Source organism: Phaethon lepturus, unplaced genomic scaffold (assembly GCF_000687285.1).
Source record: "Phaethon lepturus isolate BGI_N335 unplaced genomic scaffold, ASM68728v1 scaffold2305, whole genome shotgun sequence".
Taxonomy (NCBI): domain Eukaryota; kingdom Metazoa; phylum Chordata; class Aves; order Phaethontiformes; family Phaethontidae; genus Phaethon; species Phaethon lepturus.
The window spans coordinates 24147-42203 of record NW_010542489.1 but is presented as its reverse complement, the minus strand read 5'-3'; the positions used below and the strand labels follow the sequence as shown (position 1 = coordinate 42203).

Genomic DNA, 18057 nt, shown 5'->3' with positions numbered 1-18057 from the left:
AACCGCTCAGCCTCACACTTTAGTGAGGAATTTGGGTAGAAATCTTACAGAATTGACAAAATTTGAAGACCACATGGTTATAAACCACCGTAGGTCCTGCAATAAAACAAATGACGTTTATATGGTGGTAGGAAGATGACGGTCAGCTCACCAAATAGGAATGTTATGAACAGGCTTGCTTCTTGTGCTGAAATTAAAAGCACGAAATAGTGGATACGGCCAAATGTGTCAGAACTCTTCTGAATTTGCTGCATGTGTTTCTGAGGAAAGTGTTTGAAGATGCCTATAAATACAGGATATTAGCATATATTATTTCCAAGAAAGAAGGTGGAAATAAAAAAGAACAAAAAAGCTCTGAGATTTTGTCAAAAACAGTGTGAATTAAGGGACAGTCCTTTAAAATGGATGGCTGTGTTAGAAAACTGACTGGAGGACTTGCCCCAGGAATTGTGGTAGGAAATAGCTCTTCATCACTGGCAAAGGATCAGTTTGTTCTGTTACAGTTTCGTTTTTCGCTTCCAGATTTATCAGTTCTCTGTCGGGTACTCTTTTGAACTGTTTTGATAAATAATTGTACTTGTGAAGGTTAATGGAGTGTCAGTCCCTTATTTACTCTCAAGTCAAATGTGGTACATGCTAGTCAGAAGTGTAGCTCATGCTTCATGACCAGCTGACCTTAACGCTTTAAAGTGTGGTTATAGTCAGATAAATGACTATAAAAATGACATTAAAGGGTCCCATGTTTTCTGTCTTGCTGTGGCTTTAGAGGTCAAATTTAGTTGCATAAAAATATTATATTTTTATTAATTGCCTGTAATGCTAACTTAACCTGGGGTTTGAAAATAAAGCTGTCTCCTTTTTGCCTCACATCATCCCTAGTAATAAACATTTTGCGTATGGTACTTAACTGGCTATTTTGTTGATGATAGGTCTGCAAAGCAGAGCCCAGTTCCTTCTTTTGTAGCTGTACTGACTCTTCAGTGCTAACGGCTGTTAAAAAAAATTAGTCAATAAAGCAGGCAAATAGACATGACTCGGAAAATACATGGGGAGCAAATATGTTGAGTACAGATGACATTCTAAAGCCACTGTTTTGTTTTTTCCCATAAGTTGTTGGAGGTTCACCTGTAGCAGAAGACAGATGCTTCCACGTAAACTTCTACTAATCTGTGCCAATCTAAAATTAATGCAACCCTTGCAGTCACAGGAATGGCTAGCAATTTCCAAAGGTGTTTTGTTGCTGTCTATTTTCCAGTTTATTTTCATCAGTATCTCCACTGGATATTGTAAGAGAGCGTTTCTTTTCATCAGTGCTTAAGCAAAAGAGTAAAACCTAAGACAAACTACTAGCTCTTTTGAGAAATTCTCACAGCTAATTCTGGTCATATTTTATTGAGTGTACACTGTGCATAAGCTGACCTCTCTGGCACTAAGAGTCATTCTGTTACTTCCAAGGAAGAAAGTTCTGCTTTTTATTTAAGTGAATAATAGCTGCAATGAAAATTAATAAACTTGCACACGAAGGCTTAAAATATAAATGTGTTCTGGAAGTGACATTTCCAGAACAGTTTAGTCTACTGAACAAGTGATCCCATTTTCACTGAAAATAACCTGGGGAGGCAAATGCAATTTGCGGATGGCAATCTTCTGAAACTCTTGCTGATCATTCCATATTCTGGCCAGCTTCTTTAGAGAATACATACATGCTGAAATCAGGAGAATCAGGCTTATAATTAATATCTTAATGGAAAAAATGTTTACAAAAGGATGTTGTTTAGAAAGTCCTCAGAAATTCTCCATTTAGTCACTGAAAATGTAACTGTGCATCCCTGTTCTGTTCTACAGGCCTTCCTAATCCCAGGTTTTCTCCTTTGAAGACGATGTTTTGGCTCATTTGGGTACCTGTGATTTATATATCATCTAATCTTGTCACATTACCAACTCCTTGTGTGATAACAGTATCTTGATTTGTATAGGCTTGAGGTGAATTTGAACCTACAGTGTAAAGACTGCCTTATTTTAAGAAGCTGATTCCCAAATAATGAAGGAAAAATGATGTAATGATAAAGTTGTGTAAAACCGGGTTGAAAGACGGGACAGCTGGCAGAGTATGTATGTGCTCCTTCCAAATCTTTTCATTTTTCTTTAACGTAAGGCATGGATAGAAGGAAGGAAGTACCTGTATTTCTTTGAATAACACAAACACGCTTCCCAATTAATACACGATACTGATGAAAGAAACAAAATGGTAATATACTATTACCATTAATACTATTGCTAGTATTAATAGCCATGTACGTGGCTATGACGTACTACATTAACTACCCAAGAAAGCAATCAGTGGCCAGGTATATTGGATGCTGCAGCACAGTGTCATTGTAGCATCTACTTTTGGCCCTGTATTTTTAAAACCTTAAGTTATGAGACACATTTCTCTTGTTGAAACTTTACATAGTAATACCAAAACGTATTGAGAAGAGCTTTATATAAATGTGTAAGTGCAACTTCCAGTACTGTCAAGGATACTGTAAGGGAGATTGGATGCCTTTCAGATGGACTGGTCTTATATGTCAGAAACTAGCTTTTGCCTCCTCGTACCTTGTACAGTACAAGTAAGCTATCAGCGTAGTTCCTGTTTATAATATCATTTGCATGTGATTTTCACTCTTACTTCACACAGTTGAATTTATTCTGGCAATTTATTTTTCAAATATGTACATCTGAAGATTAAAAAAAACGTAAGGAATCCTACGTAACTCTTCTGAGTATGTTTAAATATGTGTACTCTTAAATGTACACACTCATAGACCAGAATAGAAGGGAGGAAGAAAATTAAGAAAAGCCTCCAAAATCTACTGTATTTTTTTTAAATGCGTATGAATTTTTTTATATATATATATATAAAAGATGAAGTGTGACTCTCATAACCAAATGCCTTGTCTTTGTGTTCACCCCCCCGTCTGTGCTCAAGGTCTCTAGGTGCTCAATAGGAGCTTTTCAATTATTTTTCCCTGTTTGATGTTGCTAAGTATAATGAATGGATTGCAGAGAACTTTTTGTTAGAAACCTTCTGTACATCAGCTCAGTGCTGGTAGGCACAGTGATACCTGGCTGGATCACATCCTGAGACTCTCTTGATAAATTTAAGGTCAGAAAAAGACAGATTTTGTAAAACCATGCTCTATTAGTCAACCTATACTTCCTCATCACAAAGTAGGCTTACATTCTTTCCAGCCAAAGTGGAGAAAATTGTGTCTGTCTTATTTGGGTTGGGCAATTCTGTGGGTTTTTCAGCATCACTTCATGATGACTGAAGACTACAGGGAATACTCAGAAATCAGTGATTCAAAGAGGAGCTTGGAGAAGAAAGGCTAACTCCAGCAAAAGTTATTCACCCTCTGCTGATGGTGGGTAGTTGCCTATGACTGTAGAAGAATAGATATACTTTGGGGTTTTTTCTTTGTTTGTGAACATGACATACAACAGTGCACAAAAGTAGTTGTTAAGGAAAATATATAGTGGACTTCATCAGCTACAGGAATATGATTTCTTTTTTAAAATGACATAAGAGAATGAGAATGAACTGCCTTAAAGCTAATAAAGATCATTTGTATTGCACAGAATAATTTAGGTAAGTGATGAGAAAGGGGAGGAAAATTAGCATTTCTGTACAGTTTGCTTACTGTGTAATTCTTAATCAGGAGTGTCACAACATCCCTTGATATCATCTTATCACAAAGGTCTCTTCATTGTAGGCAATGTATGCTACTGACTGCAGTTTAAAGGAACAGAAGAAAGAATAACTGATCTGCAGAGAGCAACTGTGCATCTGTCATAAATTAGAATTTATCGGGTTTTTTGCATCACTCAGCCACAGTCTAAACTGGCTCCTGTGCACAGGGTCTACGTGCATTTAAAATCTTGTTTAAGCTCTGCTTGAATGAGCTTTAGAATGGGACTTAAATCATAAAATGACATCATGCTGCTCCCCTGAGCAGAACATAATGTTACCATTTGAGGTAAGACCCAGAAGACTGAACAGAGAATTGGTTCTCGGGAACCCTCAGATGCTGCAAGTGCTCTGCCATTACCTTGCTGTGGAACCTGGCAAGTCAGTTCATGTCATTTCCTAATTTGCCCTATATGCAATATCACAAAGGGATTTTGTGGGGATTAATTAACAAATTTTTGAGTAGCTCTAACATGTGTTACATTTTTGTATCAGTGTTATGTGGATTGACTTTTGTTGTATTAATTTTTATTAATTATTCTGATATATTTGGCATTCTCTGATCAAACACCATCCTCTGTTTGAAACGCCTAAGATCCAAATAAGATTGATTCCTACTCTGTAAACATCTTCTGTGGAGCTGACTTTCTGTGAATGTTTTTATTCCGTGTGGATAAAGAGGTTTTGGGTTTATTGGGGTTTTTTTATTTCCTGTGCAATCTTTCCTCCAAAGTTGAGAAAACTACTTTGGTTTATACCAGAATTCCAAATTTTATTTCACTAAAATTGTGGAACAGTCATTGATAGAAGGAAAATCAAGTTATAAAGAGAACAGCAGGTGAGAGAAATTTTGGAGGGAAAATAGGTCTTTTAATAACTGTTAAAGAGGATGAAAACAGTTACTGCTTGGAAGAGTCCTATAAATTATTGTTTGTGTAACCATTACTTAAGTAGTGTAAGAAAGTAAGTAGTAGATGGAAAGTAATTGGTGAAGTCTACAAAAAACAGGTAAAAGAATAGAGAGCTTGGATAAAAGCAGATCCATGAGTCCCCCGTGCTAGGTGATACGCATTTAAAAAATAAATGACTAAGGCAAACATATTTCTGAACCAATAGAATTCATTTTGAAAAATTCATATTCTAAATGTGGTATCTTATGCTGCAGTTAACTCCAGTGGAGACAATGGGGCTACTTCTCAAGTAGCTATTCCATTTTAATACAGTAATGTTTTCTGGCCCTTCTAGAAAATGCGAACTTCCAGAAGATTGCTTTCAGAAAAAGAAATAAAGTGATACTAATCTCTGTGGAGGCAAAGATGATTTGGACAGTTATCATCCTGTAAGTCTAGTTGTAATGTTCTGAAAATCAAGAGAACAAATACGTGGTAAAAGTAAATAGAGAGATGTGAAACGAGGAGACTCGTGAATAATACACAACATATGTAAAGCAGAACATGATTATTTTAAAAGTGCAGTGGATTTAGCCACACATCTACCCTTCACGTAGGATATGTGCAAGATTCCTGATATTAAATGTGTGGGATAAGATCTTGGAAAGTATAAAGAACAAATAATTCCAAAAGAGTTGCTTACTCGAAGTTGCGTGGAATTCCGTCCGTAAGTATGCGTGTATTGCGAGGTGCTTCCTTCGTCCAGTATTTCATGCGTCTCTTTTGAATGTTCCAGGTAAAGTAAGTATATATAAAAAAAGAAAAAACAGTGATTAAGTTGTTGAGAGGAGGCTAGAATGGTGATGTACAACACGGTGTTATTTAACTAGTAGAAAGCAGCAGATGCACTGAACGTCAGGAAAAGGGGGGTAGCTCCTTCGAAAAGCCACAATGGCAGAGGTTGTCAGAGGAATTCCTGCAGCAGAAATGAGGAAAAAATTCCTAGGACGATAGACTCTGCAGAAGTGCCCGTCATTAAAAAAGTACCTTTTTGCTTACCCTGGCCTGTCAGGGCCTCCTAGTTACGTGGCCATCTCCGTCTCTCGCGTTCCTCTCAGGTGGCTGGATAGAAAGGTGGACTGCAAGGAGCGTGGTCGTGGTGGCCCTTTGCTGCTGTCGGCTGCCTGGTTCTTGGCGCGGGACTCGGAGGACAGTGAGCGCCTGCAGCAACGTTCTAGCAATATGGAGAAATAAATACATTATTGTAGAAGTTTGAACAAGTGAATTGCAATACGCTCATTAAAGCTGCCAGCGGTGCACCAGGGAGAGGAGAACCGTCATATCAAAGGAATCGGGGGCAGACGGCATGGCAGGAAATAATCCAGTGTAAAATGATGAACTGGTACAGCTGGATAAAGTAATCCAAAACACAGATAATCGATGGGAGTAAGGCACTTGGAAAACAGTAATGCTGAAAAAGATTTAGGTGTGTTGGAACAAATTAGACCCGAGCTTGTCATGCAGCAAGACAGCAAAAAAGGCGGTAACAAGGAGGTAATTGTCCCTCTCCTCATAACTCTGCCAAGATGCCATGTGAAATAATGCGTTCAGTTCTGGCCACGTTAGAGAAGTCGGCAAATTGGAGGGATTTCAGATGCAAGCAACAAATGATTAAAGAGTTGGAGGAGCTGATTTGTGAGGGAAGACCGAAAGAGGGAAGGCTAAATACGGGCCAGTAATAACAAAATAAATACACGCTAACTGTCCAAGGAGGTGTGGATGGTACAAGCTCTGACACGGAGAAGGAATAGTCGAGAGCACTGGGAGAAGCATCTGTGTGAGAAGAGTGTTGGGCCGAAAGGAAGCAAACATGAGGCAAAGTTTCAGAGCAGCGAGGGGTCTTTCTGCTGTGTAGAATACTCGCGGGGGGAATGGGAAACCTCACTGCCTGAGGCATTTTACTAGCCCAAGTGAAACAAGAAGGGACCACAGCAGAGTGGTGTGCCGGTTTGTTCCGTACCCGCCATAGGTACTTGGCGGAGTCACGCTGCCTTCGTCCGAACGTCAGCGCAGGCACTTGCGGGTGCAGGATACTTTCTTTTCTCTTGCTCCCCAGTTTGGAGGGCTGTTCTCTCCAGACAAGATATCCTCCAAATCGTCCTCAACGCAGAGGACGCGGTTTTGACCAAATCGTACGTGACTTATCTTTCCTCTCGGCCACCCAGAAAAAGGAATGAGGTGGAGTATGTCTGTCTGGCATGATTTTTTTTGTTGTTGTTGTAGGCTACCAGAGAACAGATGAGGTGATCTTGCAACCCTTTCCCATCTGAAAACTGTGGTGAATTGTAAGATGAAAGCTAGGTAGCTGGAAACAGCCCTGGAGCCATTGCTCGCCTGTGACACTACTTTTATTGTATCGCTCAATTCTGTTCAGGCGGTCCTCTCCCATTCTTTCGAGGAGTTAGCACGGACAATGGGTTCGTTTCATAGCAAGAAAGCTGGTGATGAAACTGGTTTTGACACTCGATGTAGGTTTTATTACACTTGCAAAACCAGAGTTCTTGTATGTGGTTAGTAAGCTTGTACTTTTACAAAGATAATCGTTTTATACTGCATGATTTCCAAACTATTAGAAGGATTTAACGTATGCTGAAGACTCTACCAAGCTGTTTTGATAAGTAGTCTTACTTTTTGTTTAGCAAGGTCTTAAGGGTGATCTTTAGTCCCCCAGGGAAGAGATCATAAAAGTCTTAAGAGTTTTATTTTTTTTTTTAAGCATGAAGATTACTAGCATGAAGATAACAAGGCTGTTATAGTACAACGTGTTCTTTGTTTTTGCAGGTTATAGCTAACATATTAGGAGTTCTCAAAATACCAGTTTTGTTTGTTAAGTATTTTGAGAGCAAATAGATGTGATCCTATATTACATTCTTAAAATTAGTTTTGCTGGAGAAAGAAGCGGTAGCAGAGCTCTGGTCTGAGCCTAGGTATCAGAAGTTATGTCTACTAACCACATTTACCCAGTACAAAGTAGTTGCTACTATTTCGCTATGTTTAATAGCTGTATTCTGCAGAAAGATTTGCAGTTTACTTTTCTATATGGGGTAACACTTCATTGCAAGACATGGGACAAAGAGGTGGGCTAAAAATAAAACCAAAATATGTAGCACAAAAGAAAATAATTTAAAAAACCCAACCTGTTAGACATCCAATATAAAAAGGTTCTAAAATGTCACAACATTTTCTCATATATTTTTTACTACAAACAGATCCGCAGTTTGCATATAATTCTTTGATTTGTAATAAATCAAGTAGAAATGGTGAGATAAGCAGTAAAAAAATACTAAACTTTTGCTGCATGTTTGGGGATGGGCTGGAATGCAGAACAGCCAGAGGAGAAGAAATGTTTGTCTTAAAGCATTGGTTATCAGATTGTGCTCTGTACTGTAGATAGTCTGATAATGGTCTGGTGAAGAAGTGCAGAGAGTCAGCCAGTCGCACTGTGCTGCTTCCAACTCTTTATTTTCAGGGACCTATAATGAAATCAGTGGGAATTAAATGGATATATATTATTGTGCATTTTCAAAAATCGCACTAGGCACCTGCTTACATCTTTAGATGCTTTAAATCCTTGAAAAATCTGCTCCTATGTTCTGTAAATCATAGAGGATAAAGTTAGAAATCAATGCAAAACGGATTATAGGTTATTCCTTTTGTGTGAACGCAACTGAGCAGTTCCTACAACTCATCTCCAAACCTTGGAAACGCTTGAAATCTTCCCTTGCTCGTGCAGTTACGGCAGCAGCCTGAGTATCACGGTGTTTGGAAAAAAATCAAAGTACATTTCAGCATTACTGTGAGATGTTGTGGGGTGGTGCTTGATATACGAGAGAGTTCCCAATTTCCGGTCTCAGGTGATTGGGCTGTAGTGCACCACAGAGTAATGTACGAGCTGAGTATTTATTGCATCAATAAAAATGAAAATACAACTGCTATGAGGCTTTTGTCCAATAATCTCTAGGTTTTTACATCAATTATATAAAAATGCCCTAAGCTGCAGGAAATATTTATTATTGTCTCAGTTTTTCCATATGGAGGGAGAAGGTAGAAGGAAGGAAAGTGTCTGCTGTAGCAGAGTTCATAGAGCAGATGGTCTTCTTTTTGAGCTTCAAACCATTTTCAGTCAGGTTCATAGATGTCAAGCACTGGAAATACCTGTTAGTCTTCCCATTGAAACCTCTGCCAATGTATCTTCTGCTTCATGAAAAAGAGGTCATTAATTAGATACAGCACTTGATGTCAAGTAAATCCAACCTGAAGGACAAGAAATAGTAATGATTGCAAAAAAAAAAAAAAAAAAAAAGAAAAGAAAAATTCCAGTACCAAGCAAAGTATTAACATTTTAGAGGGAGAGCTAGATGTGATCAGGATTCTGTAAGTCGGGTAACTGGTAGTACTTCCAAATGATGATGGATCATGGAGTCCTAAATGCATCATCTCAGCAAAACCAAACCAGTATTTGACTTTAATGTATTTCGCTTGACTGTAGCATGATCGTAGTAAAAAGAAAAAAAATGCACATTTCTATTTACTGTGTAGTTTTATTTACTGTTTACACTTAATTCAGGTAAAATTCTTACTTCTCTGCTATGGGGACCTCTTCAGCTGACTCTTCAGATCCATTTGTCAACTTCTTCACTCTCCATTACATTTCAGTTCCTCATCATCATTAAACCACAGTCCTAGGGAAAAAAAAAAAGTGTAAGAATACCTGTCGGTTTGCATGGATCTAATTGCAGAACCGCAGCCTGTGGCTGTACATCTTTCTAGGTTTGTTTACATGACACCCTTTGACGTTGCTTTTATCCCTCCTTGGATTATGTGTTCTCGCCAGTTCTTACTTCCTAACGGTGTATTTATCCTCTTCCACTTTTTTCCCCCCCTCTATGCCCTTTTCCATAGTCTCCCTTTTCCTGACTGTATCCTCCACCATTTCTTCTATATCTCCTTGGGATTGTGCCTTTCCACCACTGAAGAACAACTTTGCTCCACGAAGGAAACCTATAGACAAAAGACCTACTTAAATGTAAGATAGAAGCAAGGAAATTCTAAACAGTTTCCACTGGGAAGCCTTACGGAATATGTATTTCATCTTCCTGAAGGTGCCGGGTTGACAGCCACCACAAACCATACAGGTTTGTGATAGTACCAGCCCTACAGCCCCTATGCTGTAGAATGTAGAAGGAGAGAATTTTCCAAATCACTGAAGTGATTTGAAGATATGATTCCCGTTGAAAGCTGGTGGCACTTATGCTCCTGAAGTTAGTTAATTACATTAATTAAGGCAAAGATTGTAAATGGAAGGTTAAGAAAAAATAAAAGCTCATTCTTGCTGTGTGAATATTGTGCGTGTGTGTTTTGTTTCTCTTAAACCTTAAAAAATACTGGAAATGTCAAGTTTGGTGTTTCTCGTAATTGCTGCTGGTGGACCTCCTGTGGGCTTTGGGAGTGTTTTTATAGCTTTCAGATTTTCACCTGGAGTAGCTATGCTGTTGAATCTTGTAAATACTTGTTGAATCAGTAAATACTGATTTCCTGAAAGTTTATTAGGTAACATAAATAAAAACAAATAGCAAACGGTGCTGAACTGCTTCAGAATCATTTGTTTTCAGCAGTGTGAAGTATTCTGTTTTCTGATTATCTCTTATGTCATACTGTTACCAGCTTCCTGGTCACTATGGAGACTATAAAGTAGATAGGCCTACATGTCTGAAGCAGAGCAAAAAATGTGCGTTCGTGTCTTCTTTACACATTCTAAAGGAGCAACGTATGGGCAAAATTCCAGCTTTGCAAAAAGAACCTGTTGGGTTGCTTTGAGGATCACAGTCTTCAGACAATATCCGTGCTTGTTTTAAAGACACAAGTTTTTTATTCCAGGTGTTTTTGGCTGCAAAGCCAGAAGCTTGATTCTCGTAATTTTTTAAGATTTTTCTTCTGCAGATGCAGCCTCCTTGCGTACCATATGGTGGTAATTAACAGTTTCAGACTTAGTTCTGAGTTTTCTTCTGCTTCCATTATTGGTTGGTTTGGGACAAAATTTTAATGTCACGGAAACAGAGTTTTCTGTCTTAAGTTTAATTGCAGACAGGGATAATGTGCATCTCTAGATGAGGAAGGAGAAGATGAGATCTATTTAGAGCACTAGGAGATATTTTGGAAATCTCACCAAGTACAACCTGTTTCTTTTCATGAAGCATTTCACTGTCCCTCTGTAGAACTGTTGGACCCTGGAAACGGAGAGAGACCGTTTGAAAGATACAGTTGGAACGAATAGCTTCTTCTAACAACAGAATGTTTGCACTTTTTATGAGAGCAAGGGTAACGTTGTGTAATCTTTAAAAAAGATACTGCTCAGCGAGGATAAGTCCATTGTCCAGTGACATGACTTTTCCTGTCAATCACAAAGGTGACAAGGGGGCTAGATTAAGTAAAGCTTGCCCAAGATTAACAAAGGAAGATTATTGACCTCATCCTGAAAGGGCAGAAGCCTGTTTTATCATTAAACCTTGGAAGAGGCATTTCCTGCATAGGTGGAAAGCTGTTTGGCAATGTAGAGGCAACTTTCTGGTAAATGAACGAGTCTTCCTGTGGATTCTGGCTCAGAACAGAAGCAGAAGACGCGAAACGCGGGCCGGTCCTTTTTTTTGTGGTGGTGTTGCTGTTGTTGGGGGGGAGGGAAGAAAGGTCGGGGGTGTTTGACCCGGTGGGATCGGCGGAGGTCCTCGTCCGCCTTGCCGAAGCGGGAAGAGCGAGAAGCAGCAGCACCGGGTGTTGGTGAGTACAGCCCGGCTCGGAGTTGGGTGAAGCGTTGCGGCAGCGCGCGTTAGAACAACAGAGCCCCATCCACGAGGCAGCTGCGAGCCGCGTGACGCTCTGACCAGGATTAACGGGGCCACAGGCTGGGGTGTAATCAAACTTGAGCAGGTGAGATGGTTACGCAGCTGAGAGGGACGGTTCTCCCGTAAAAGGGTGTCTGTTTTTTTCCACTGCTTTGCGGACTGAGATACAGAATTTGTGTGTGGCTTGATGGACTTCACTTCAAAACGTCAGTCGTAGGTATTCAGGTTCTTTAGTACCACTCTTAGCAGTGGTGTTGCTTTTCTCTCCATTTGACTGAAAAAAGTCACATGGATTTGCCCTTTCAAAAAAGGGACCTGCGAAATCTCACTTGTTGGGAGGGAACTTCCTTCTCAGGGGACTGATTTTAAACTGTTGCAGACATATCTTTCTTGCCATTACGGATTGCAGGGTGAGTGTGTTCAGGGGACGGTTAAACTCTCATACATAGTATCAGAGGAGTTCCCTTGCTAGAAGTTTTTTAACTTGATACACCCATTGACACGAGTAAGTTTTATGTGCAAGTATCCTATTCTTTCTTTTTACATGGTAAAAGCAAAAATCCAGAACCACTGAAACTTCTTTTTCACTTTCCCCAGTAATGGCATAAGAAAGAGCAACGTAAAACGGAGGGACATAAAGCAAAAGCCAAGATAGGTAACAGTTGAGCATTTCAGGTGGTGGTTCTGAACGGCTGAATAAAAAGATCACGGACGAGCGGGGAAGGCAGATTCCTGAACCGGGGGGCCAGGGGATCCATGCAGAACTCTCAGCGACAGCAGTGCGCTCATCCGCTGGTATGGAAAGGAGAGGATTCCTCTTAGACTGCAAATCACGCAATGAATGTGTGATTGCTCCAGATCTTTTTGAATGAGTAATTCACTGGTGTACTGTAATTTAGCCCACTGAGATGTGATTGCAGCTGTTCCCCTACTGTATATGTGTTTTGATTAAGTGGAGTGTATCTTAAAGCCCACGAGTGTATAAATAGCCCACGTATGTGATGTGCCAACACTGCATACATGCACACATAACAAGAGCAGTCGAAGGAAGCATTTTGTTTTGGGGATGATTACTTAGGTGAGTAGTTTAGTAGATAATTTATCTTTTAAAAAACCCTTCCCCGTCCTTTTTTTGTCCAGCTACGAAGTCGTCTTAACCGTGGTACTACATAAACACTTTTAGCCAACACTGTAGTATCAGGGCGTCTCTGTGTTATTAATCAGTTTGTCATTTCAAGACCTTTACAATGTAAGAAATCACTTCTTTTGTACCTATTTTACAGGTAGGAAACTGAAACGCAGAAACAGAAGTGGCTTTTTTCCATGGTTACACAGAACATTTGAAAGAACTAGCAATTGAGTATCCCGAGCCCTTTCAAGATGCTTCGCTTACAAACTACTCTCTCGTCCTTTCCTCCTCACGGTTCCTTTTCCCCAGAGAGAGAGGCAGGGGAATTTTAGTAGTTTTGAAAGGTTCCATTTGAATGCTAAGCAATTTGTGATTTTGAAAATCACCTTCTGTTACTTTACATATCATTCAGTCCTTGGGTATATATGCTGCTTCTCTTACAACAAACTTGTTTTATACTCAGAATATATTTGCACATACAAAAACAATTGAATGCACGCAAAATGTGCGTGGAAACAGCAGTGATGGTTCCCGAGGTTTAGGCAGCTGTTGCAAGTCCTTTGTGTCTGTGACCAATGTGTGACATACACAGAAACACAAGTGAGTGTCTTTGGGACCCACTTTGGAATAAAACCAAGAAACTAGTTCCTGGTAAAATTAGGAACAATGCCGTTCCTATAATTGGTGATATAGGTGGATTTAAGAACTGTAACTAAGGATGGTATTTGGCTTATGTGTCTTCAAAGTGTGAATAAGAAAGCAGCTTTGGAGATATTTCCTCTTTTGGCCTTGTCTGTGGAAAAAAAAATTGCCACTTGGTGATAACGGGTTGGAATGTTGGATAAAATCTGAACTGATGATGCTGAAGTTAACTATTTTTCTCATCTAGATCAGTGTTAAAAAACAGTTTATTCAGGTCTATATATATGTGAAAAAAATTACATTCGGCTCCAACTCATTTTTTCAGTCCACTGTTAGGAACTTGTAATTTTCCAAGTGCGGAACAAAAATGGAGGGAGTTACACGAAAAAAAAAAGGAGCATTTCTGTTGACTAGAGTCGGAAAATTTTTTAGGGCTTGGTCAAAAGCTCATTGACGTCAGTAGAAAGTCTCTCATTAACATCACTGGGTTTGGCTTTTGGGGCATATGACGGCCCAGATTGTAATCTCAGTTAAATCCGATTCTGTTAGGGAATTTATTCACTAGTATAACACATTCAAGCTGCTCAAAATTGTTTGCACTAAAAGTTTTCTTAACCAATGGTAATCTTTTTGCCAAAATGTGAAAACAAACACATTATTTACTTCAAAACTTTTACGTCGCTTTATTCAAAATTTATTGAGATATTTTTTAGCAATATATGTTCTATTTATGAAAAGACACTTTTTTTTTCTGAAATACCGGAATTCGTTGAACCAGAGACACCAAAAATTACTCAGGGGAAAAAAAAGATAAAATTGTAACACAAATCCCTAAAAGCAGTATATGTGTCGCTTTCATATGCTATAAAATGAAAACAATTTAAAAATTATTAAGACTTTTTCAACCAAGTCTGTAACTCGGATCACAACATGGTCTAATGACTTTTTTCAAAATAATACTCATCTGGAATACAAAAGGTAAGGAAATAGGATAATGAAAATGAAAAAAAAAAAAAACCCTTTGGAGAATCTGATCAAAATAAAAACTGTTCATGTTTGCAGCATTATATTATGCAGTGTATGTACTCTGCAGCAAGCTTTGTTTGGAGACATTGACCTAAGTTTTGCAAGGTATAGATGGCGTATGTTAGCAGAGAAAAAAGGGGATTTCAGAGATGTATACAGAAGGGTAGGGTATAAAAGAGACATAAAAGGGAAAAGCAATATATGCAGAGAACATGGCTTTATTTTGGAGAAGGCGTGAAGGAGAAGGCTCTCACATTAATGAAGGCAAGTTTGAAGATGCTGGAACCAGTTTGGGTTTCCATTAAAATTAATGAGTAGACCTCTGTGGACTCTCACGTGAGGAGGATTCTGTGTATGTTCCAGCAAGGCAGAGAGTTCTGCTGTTGTGCTGCCAGTGAAAGTCATTAGGACCACCTTTGTGAAAAATATTGTCTCTGCAAGAATTGAACATATGAGATAGGAGAACAGAAGGAGAATTAGAAAACAATTGCTTCGTCCTTTATATATGGGAGAACTACTTGAACTGTGAGTTAAAATAAGTCACATGGAGAAGGGCATTTAAATTTGGTTACTATTTCATTTCTTACAACAACTAGCCGTCAAGGCATTAAGTACTTTATAAAGTCAGGAAATTAACGGTCCTTGTAAAAATTGAAGATTTTTTCAAAAGCAAGCTGTAAAAGAACAAACAATTAAAGGTAATCAATACCATTGTTATTAGGAAACCTATGAGTACAACACTTCTTCTCAATTAGGGGAAAACTGTATTTTATGTTTCTCTCTTGCAAGCTGATCTTTGTTTGCTTCAGCCTGTAATCTTGGTTTATGCTTTATGGATAGGCTTTGTTCTGGGTGTTTTTGAAGTATTGCGTGCCTTTTTAAAGGTTTGAACAGAAGAACAAACAGCAATGAACTCAAAGAAAAAAGGATTGTTCTTTCTTTCCATCTTTATTTTTTTCTTCTTTAAGAAAAGAAATGTTCGATCTCATTTTTCTCCCCTTTCAGGAAGTTGATGGCAATAAAGTGATGTCTTCATTTGCCCCGCACAACTCATCTACCTCACCCTTGAAGGCAGAAGAAGGTGGGCGTCAGAGTGGAGAATCATTGTCCAGCACAGCCCTGGGAACCCCTGAAAGGCGCAAAGGGAGCCTAGCGGATGTCGTAGACACCCTTAAGCAAAGAAAAATGGAAGAGCTCATCAAAAACGAGCCAGAAGGTAAGGCCTGGGAAACTGGCCAAAATTTGCTGGTTTGTTTTCTTTTCTCCAGATTCTTTGGATATGTATACTTTTTCCCATTTTCTCTCCATTTGCTTTTTCTTGCTAGCAAAATTGAAGTAAAAAACTCATAGTTCTTGTCTACATTAGAGATGAATTTCAGCAATATCCCATCGTCGCTAATATTTTTAGCTTTTCCCAAGTGACAGCCTTTGTCTGTCATAATGGTCTTTTTGTGACAGTTGCGATAGGACGCAGCAACCTCCTCAGCGTGGGTACAATGAGCACTGTAGTTTTGGCAGCCTGGGGGTCATTTACACCACTACTCCTCCCTCCCCTGTTTCTAGAGCAAAAAGCAGTGTTATCAACAATGTCAGTGTTTTTGTGAAATTATCTAGTACGCATGCCACTATGTGAAAGGTAAGAAGTTAAATTTGGAGTCCATGAAAGGTTTTGTCTGGAGCATGTCTTATCATGTCATCCCCTATTTATCTGTAGTGCAGGTACTGTACAAACAGACACAGTACAGGCTTTCTCTGCGTTATGTCTGGCCAGCAAGTTTCAACCTTGGCACATCTGTATCATTTCTGGAGAATCGGTTTCTCTTTGAGAGTGTATGTCCGGTTGACGACGATGCCACTTGTGCTCTGTGGGCTGTGACTAAGACCAAACATCTCGCCCCTGAGAAAGCCACAGAACAGCTTTCCTTTAAGTAAGATTTTCAATTTCCGCCTATTTGGGGCAGAGTCAAACCCCTGACTGGAAGATGATGTTCTCACTCTGTTCTCCATAGGTATCCAGCGTGCCTATTTACAGCTAGATTTCCAGGCGACTGTGAGCCAGTTGATGTTGTGTGAACATACTGAGCCTTGTTCCCTAATGCACAGTAATAAGACTTCATTTTCATTTACACCCGCCTTATCCTGTTGTAGAAATCTATTTAAATTGTTTAAAAGCGTGGCCCTTGGGGCCCACCTCAGTATTGAAGCATGAATTGACACCATCTACAAGAAAATTTTAGGACAACCTGCATACTGGGATGAAAATACGGACGCAAACACAGCCACACTGCCACGTACGTGAGCATGACAGGATTGTAAATTAGTCTTCTTGATTGGAGCACACAGTAAGGGTCTGCTGGGAAACAAATTCTTTGTCTAAGCTTTTTTTTTTTTTTTTTTTTTGATATTACGTATAATCATAGCATGTCATTTTGCATTTACGTTGACTTAATGGTCAGTGCCATGGCCTAACTTGTGCCTTTGAATGGAAAATATCCTTCCTGTGTACGGGATGGATGTGGGGGGAAGGAGACCAGGCTTTTATATGAGAGAGGAAAGAATAGGGAGTTCTGGGCTATGTATGAATACTCTGTTGAGTATTAGGTTGTACAGGCTGCACAGACTCCATTAAGAAAAGGCCACAGATAGACGTGAGAACGGTTACAGAGCCTGTGCATTATCTCGGCTCTACTAAAATGAAAATATACAGTACAAACAAAAGATCTACAGCTTTGTGAAGAGATTGGGAGAGAAAGGAGGGGTAGCAACTGAATGTTGGGCTTTGCAAATGCATGCAACAGAAAATCTTTTCTTCCCTGTAGCCATTGTTCTATTGTCTTTCAAAGGCCATTAAAATGAACAGCAGGTTGTGATGAAAATTTCATTAAGCCCTAGTTAAATCATTATGAGGGTACCATATTCATGTCTCTGCTTACTCCCCATCCAGGAAAAAATGAATAGGAAAGGGTTGGGATTTTTTTTTTCCCTTTCTCTTTAAAAGCGCACTAACAAAAGTTCAGAAGTTAGAAGAGAATGGGAAATGGGACATGAAACAAAAGGAGGCCAGAGAGGTGAGCTGGCTAGGAAGAAAATTAGACTTGCATAAGAGCATTGAAAGGTGGTGAGAGACAAATACATCATTTTGACAAGTCTCCCTCCCCCTTCCCTTCAGCCAGCATGATTGTTTTTACAGTGGCTAATTAAAAAATATATATTTCTGGGTGCAGGTGGCAAGACCGTTCTTAGAGGTCCTCCCCAAATACGAGTCTCTTTCCCTAAAAGAAGTATGTACTACTGCAAGCACAATGTCTTCTCTGTTTGAACTCCAACAGAAAATCAACTTATTGTCATGTCTTCTTCATCTGGTGCTGAAAGTAAAGTTGTCAGTCGGCACTGGTTGCTAGTCAGGTAATTAGCATATTAATGAATTTCCCCATGAATAAGATAAGTTACAAGTGGGAATCTTTGGTAGTACGTGTAGGTAACAATTCAGGAATGCATGATCAGTCTCTATTTCAGTACTAATTTTTAGCCTTGCTAGTTTGCAGAGCTTTGTAGGAGAAGACCAAGAATCTTGGTTAAGCTTTGCTGCATTATATCAACAACAATGATATAATACTTTATTTCTCTTTGGGAAGAAAGGGAAACATTTGCACCAGTAGCTGAGGTTTAATTAAATCAATTTCCTGTGAATCTTTCAAAGACCAGATATGAGTCGGATTCCCATTTCTCTATGTACTCAAA

At 39.2% G+C, this 18057-nt stretch overlaps 1 protein-coding gene across 1 annotated transcript in view; it reads left to right on the top strand.

Annotated features, from left to right (window-relative positions):
• Positions 1 to 18057, top strand: part of LOC104621512 (transcription factor SOX-6-like) — a gene marked incomplete at its 3' end in the record, with an annotated part of 56653 nt that overhangs the window by 24172 nt on the left and 14424 nt on the right. The window contains exons 3-4 of the mRNA XM_010288025.1: positions 15322 to 15532; positions 16326 to 16366. Coding sequence (XP_010286327.1) covers positions 15322 to 15532; positions 16326 to 16366 — 252 coding nt within the window. The remainder of the gene's footprint in view (positions 1 to 15321; positions 15533 to 16325; positions 16367 to 18057) is intronic.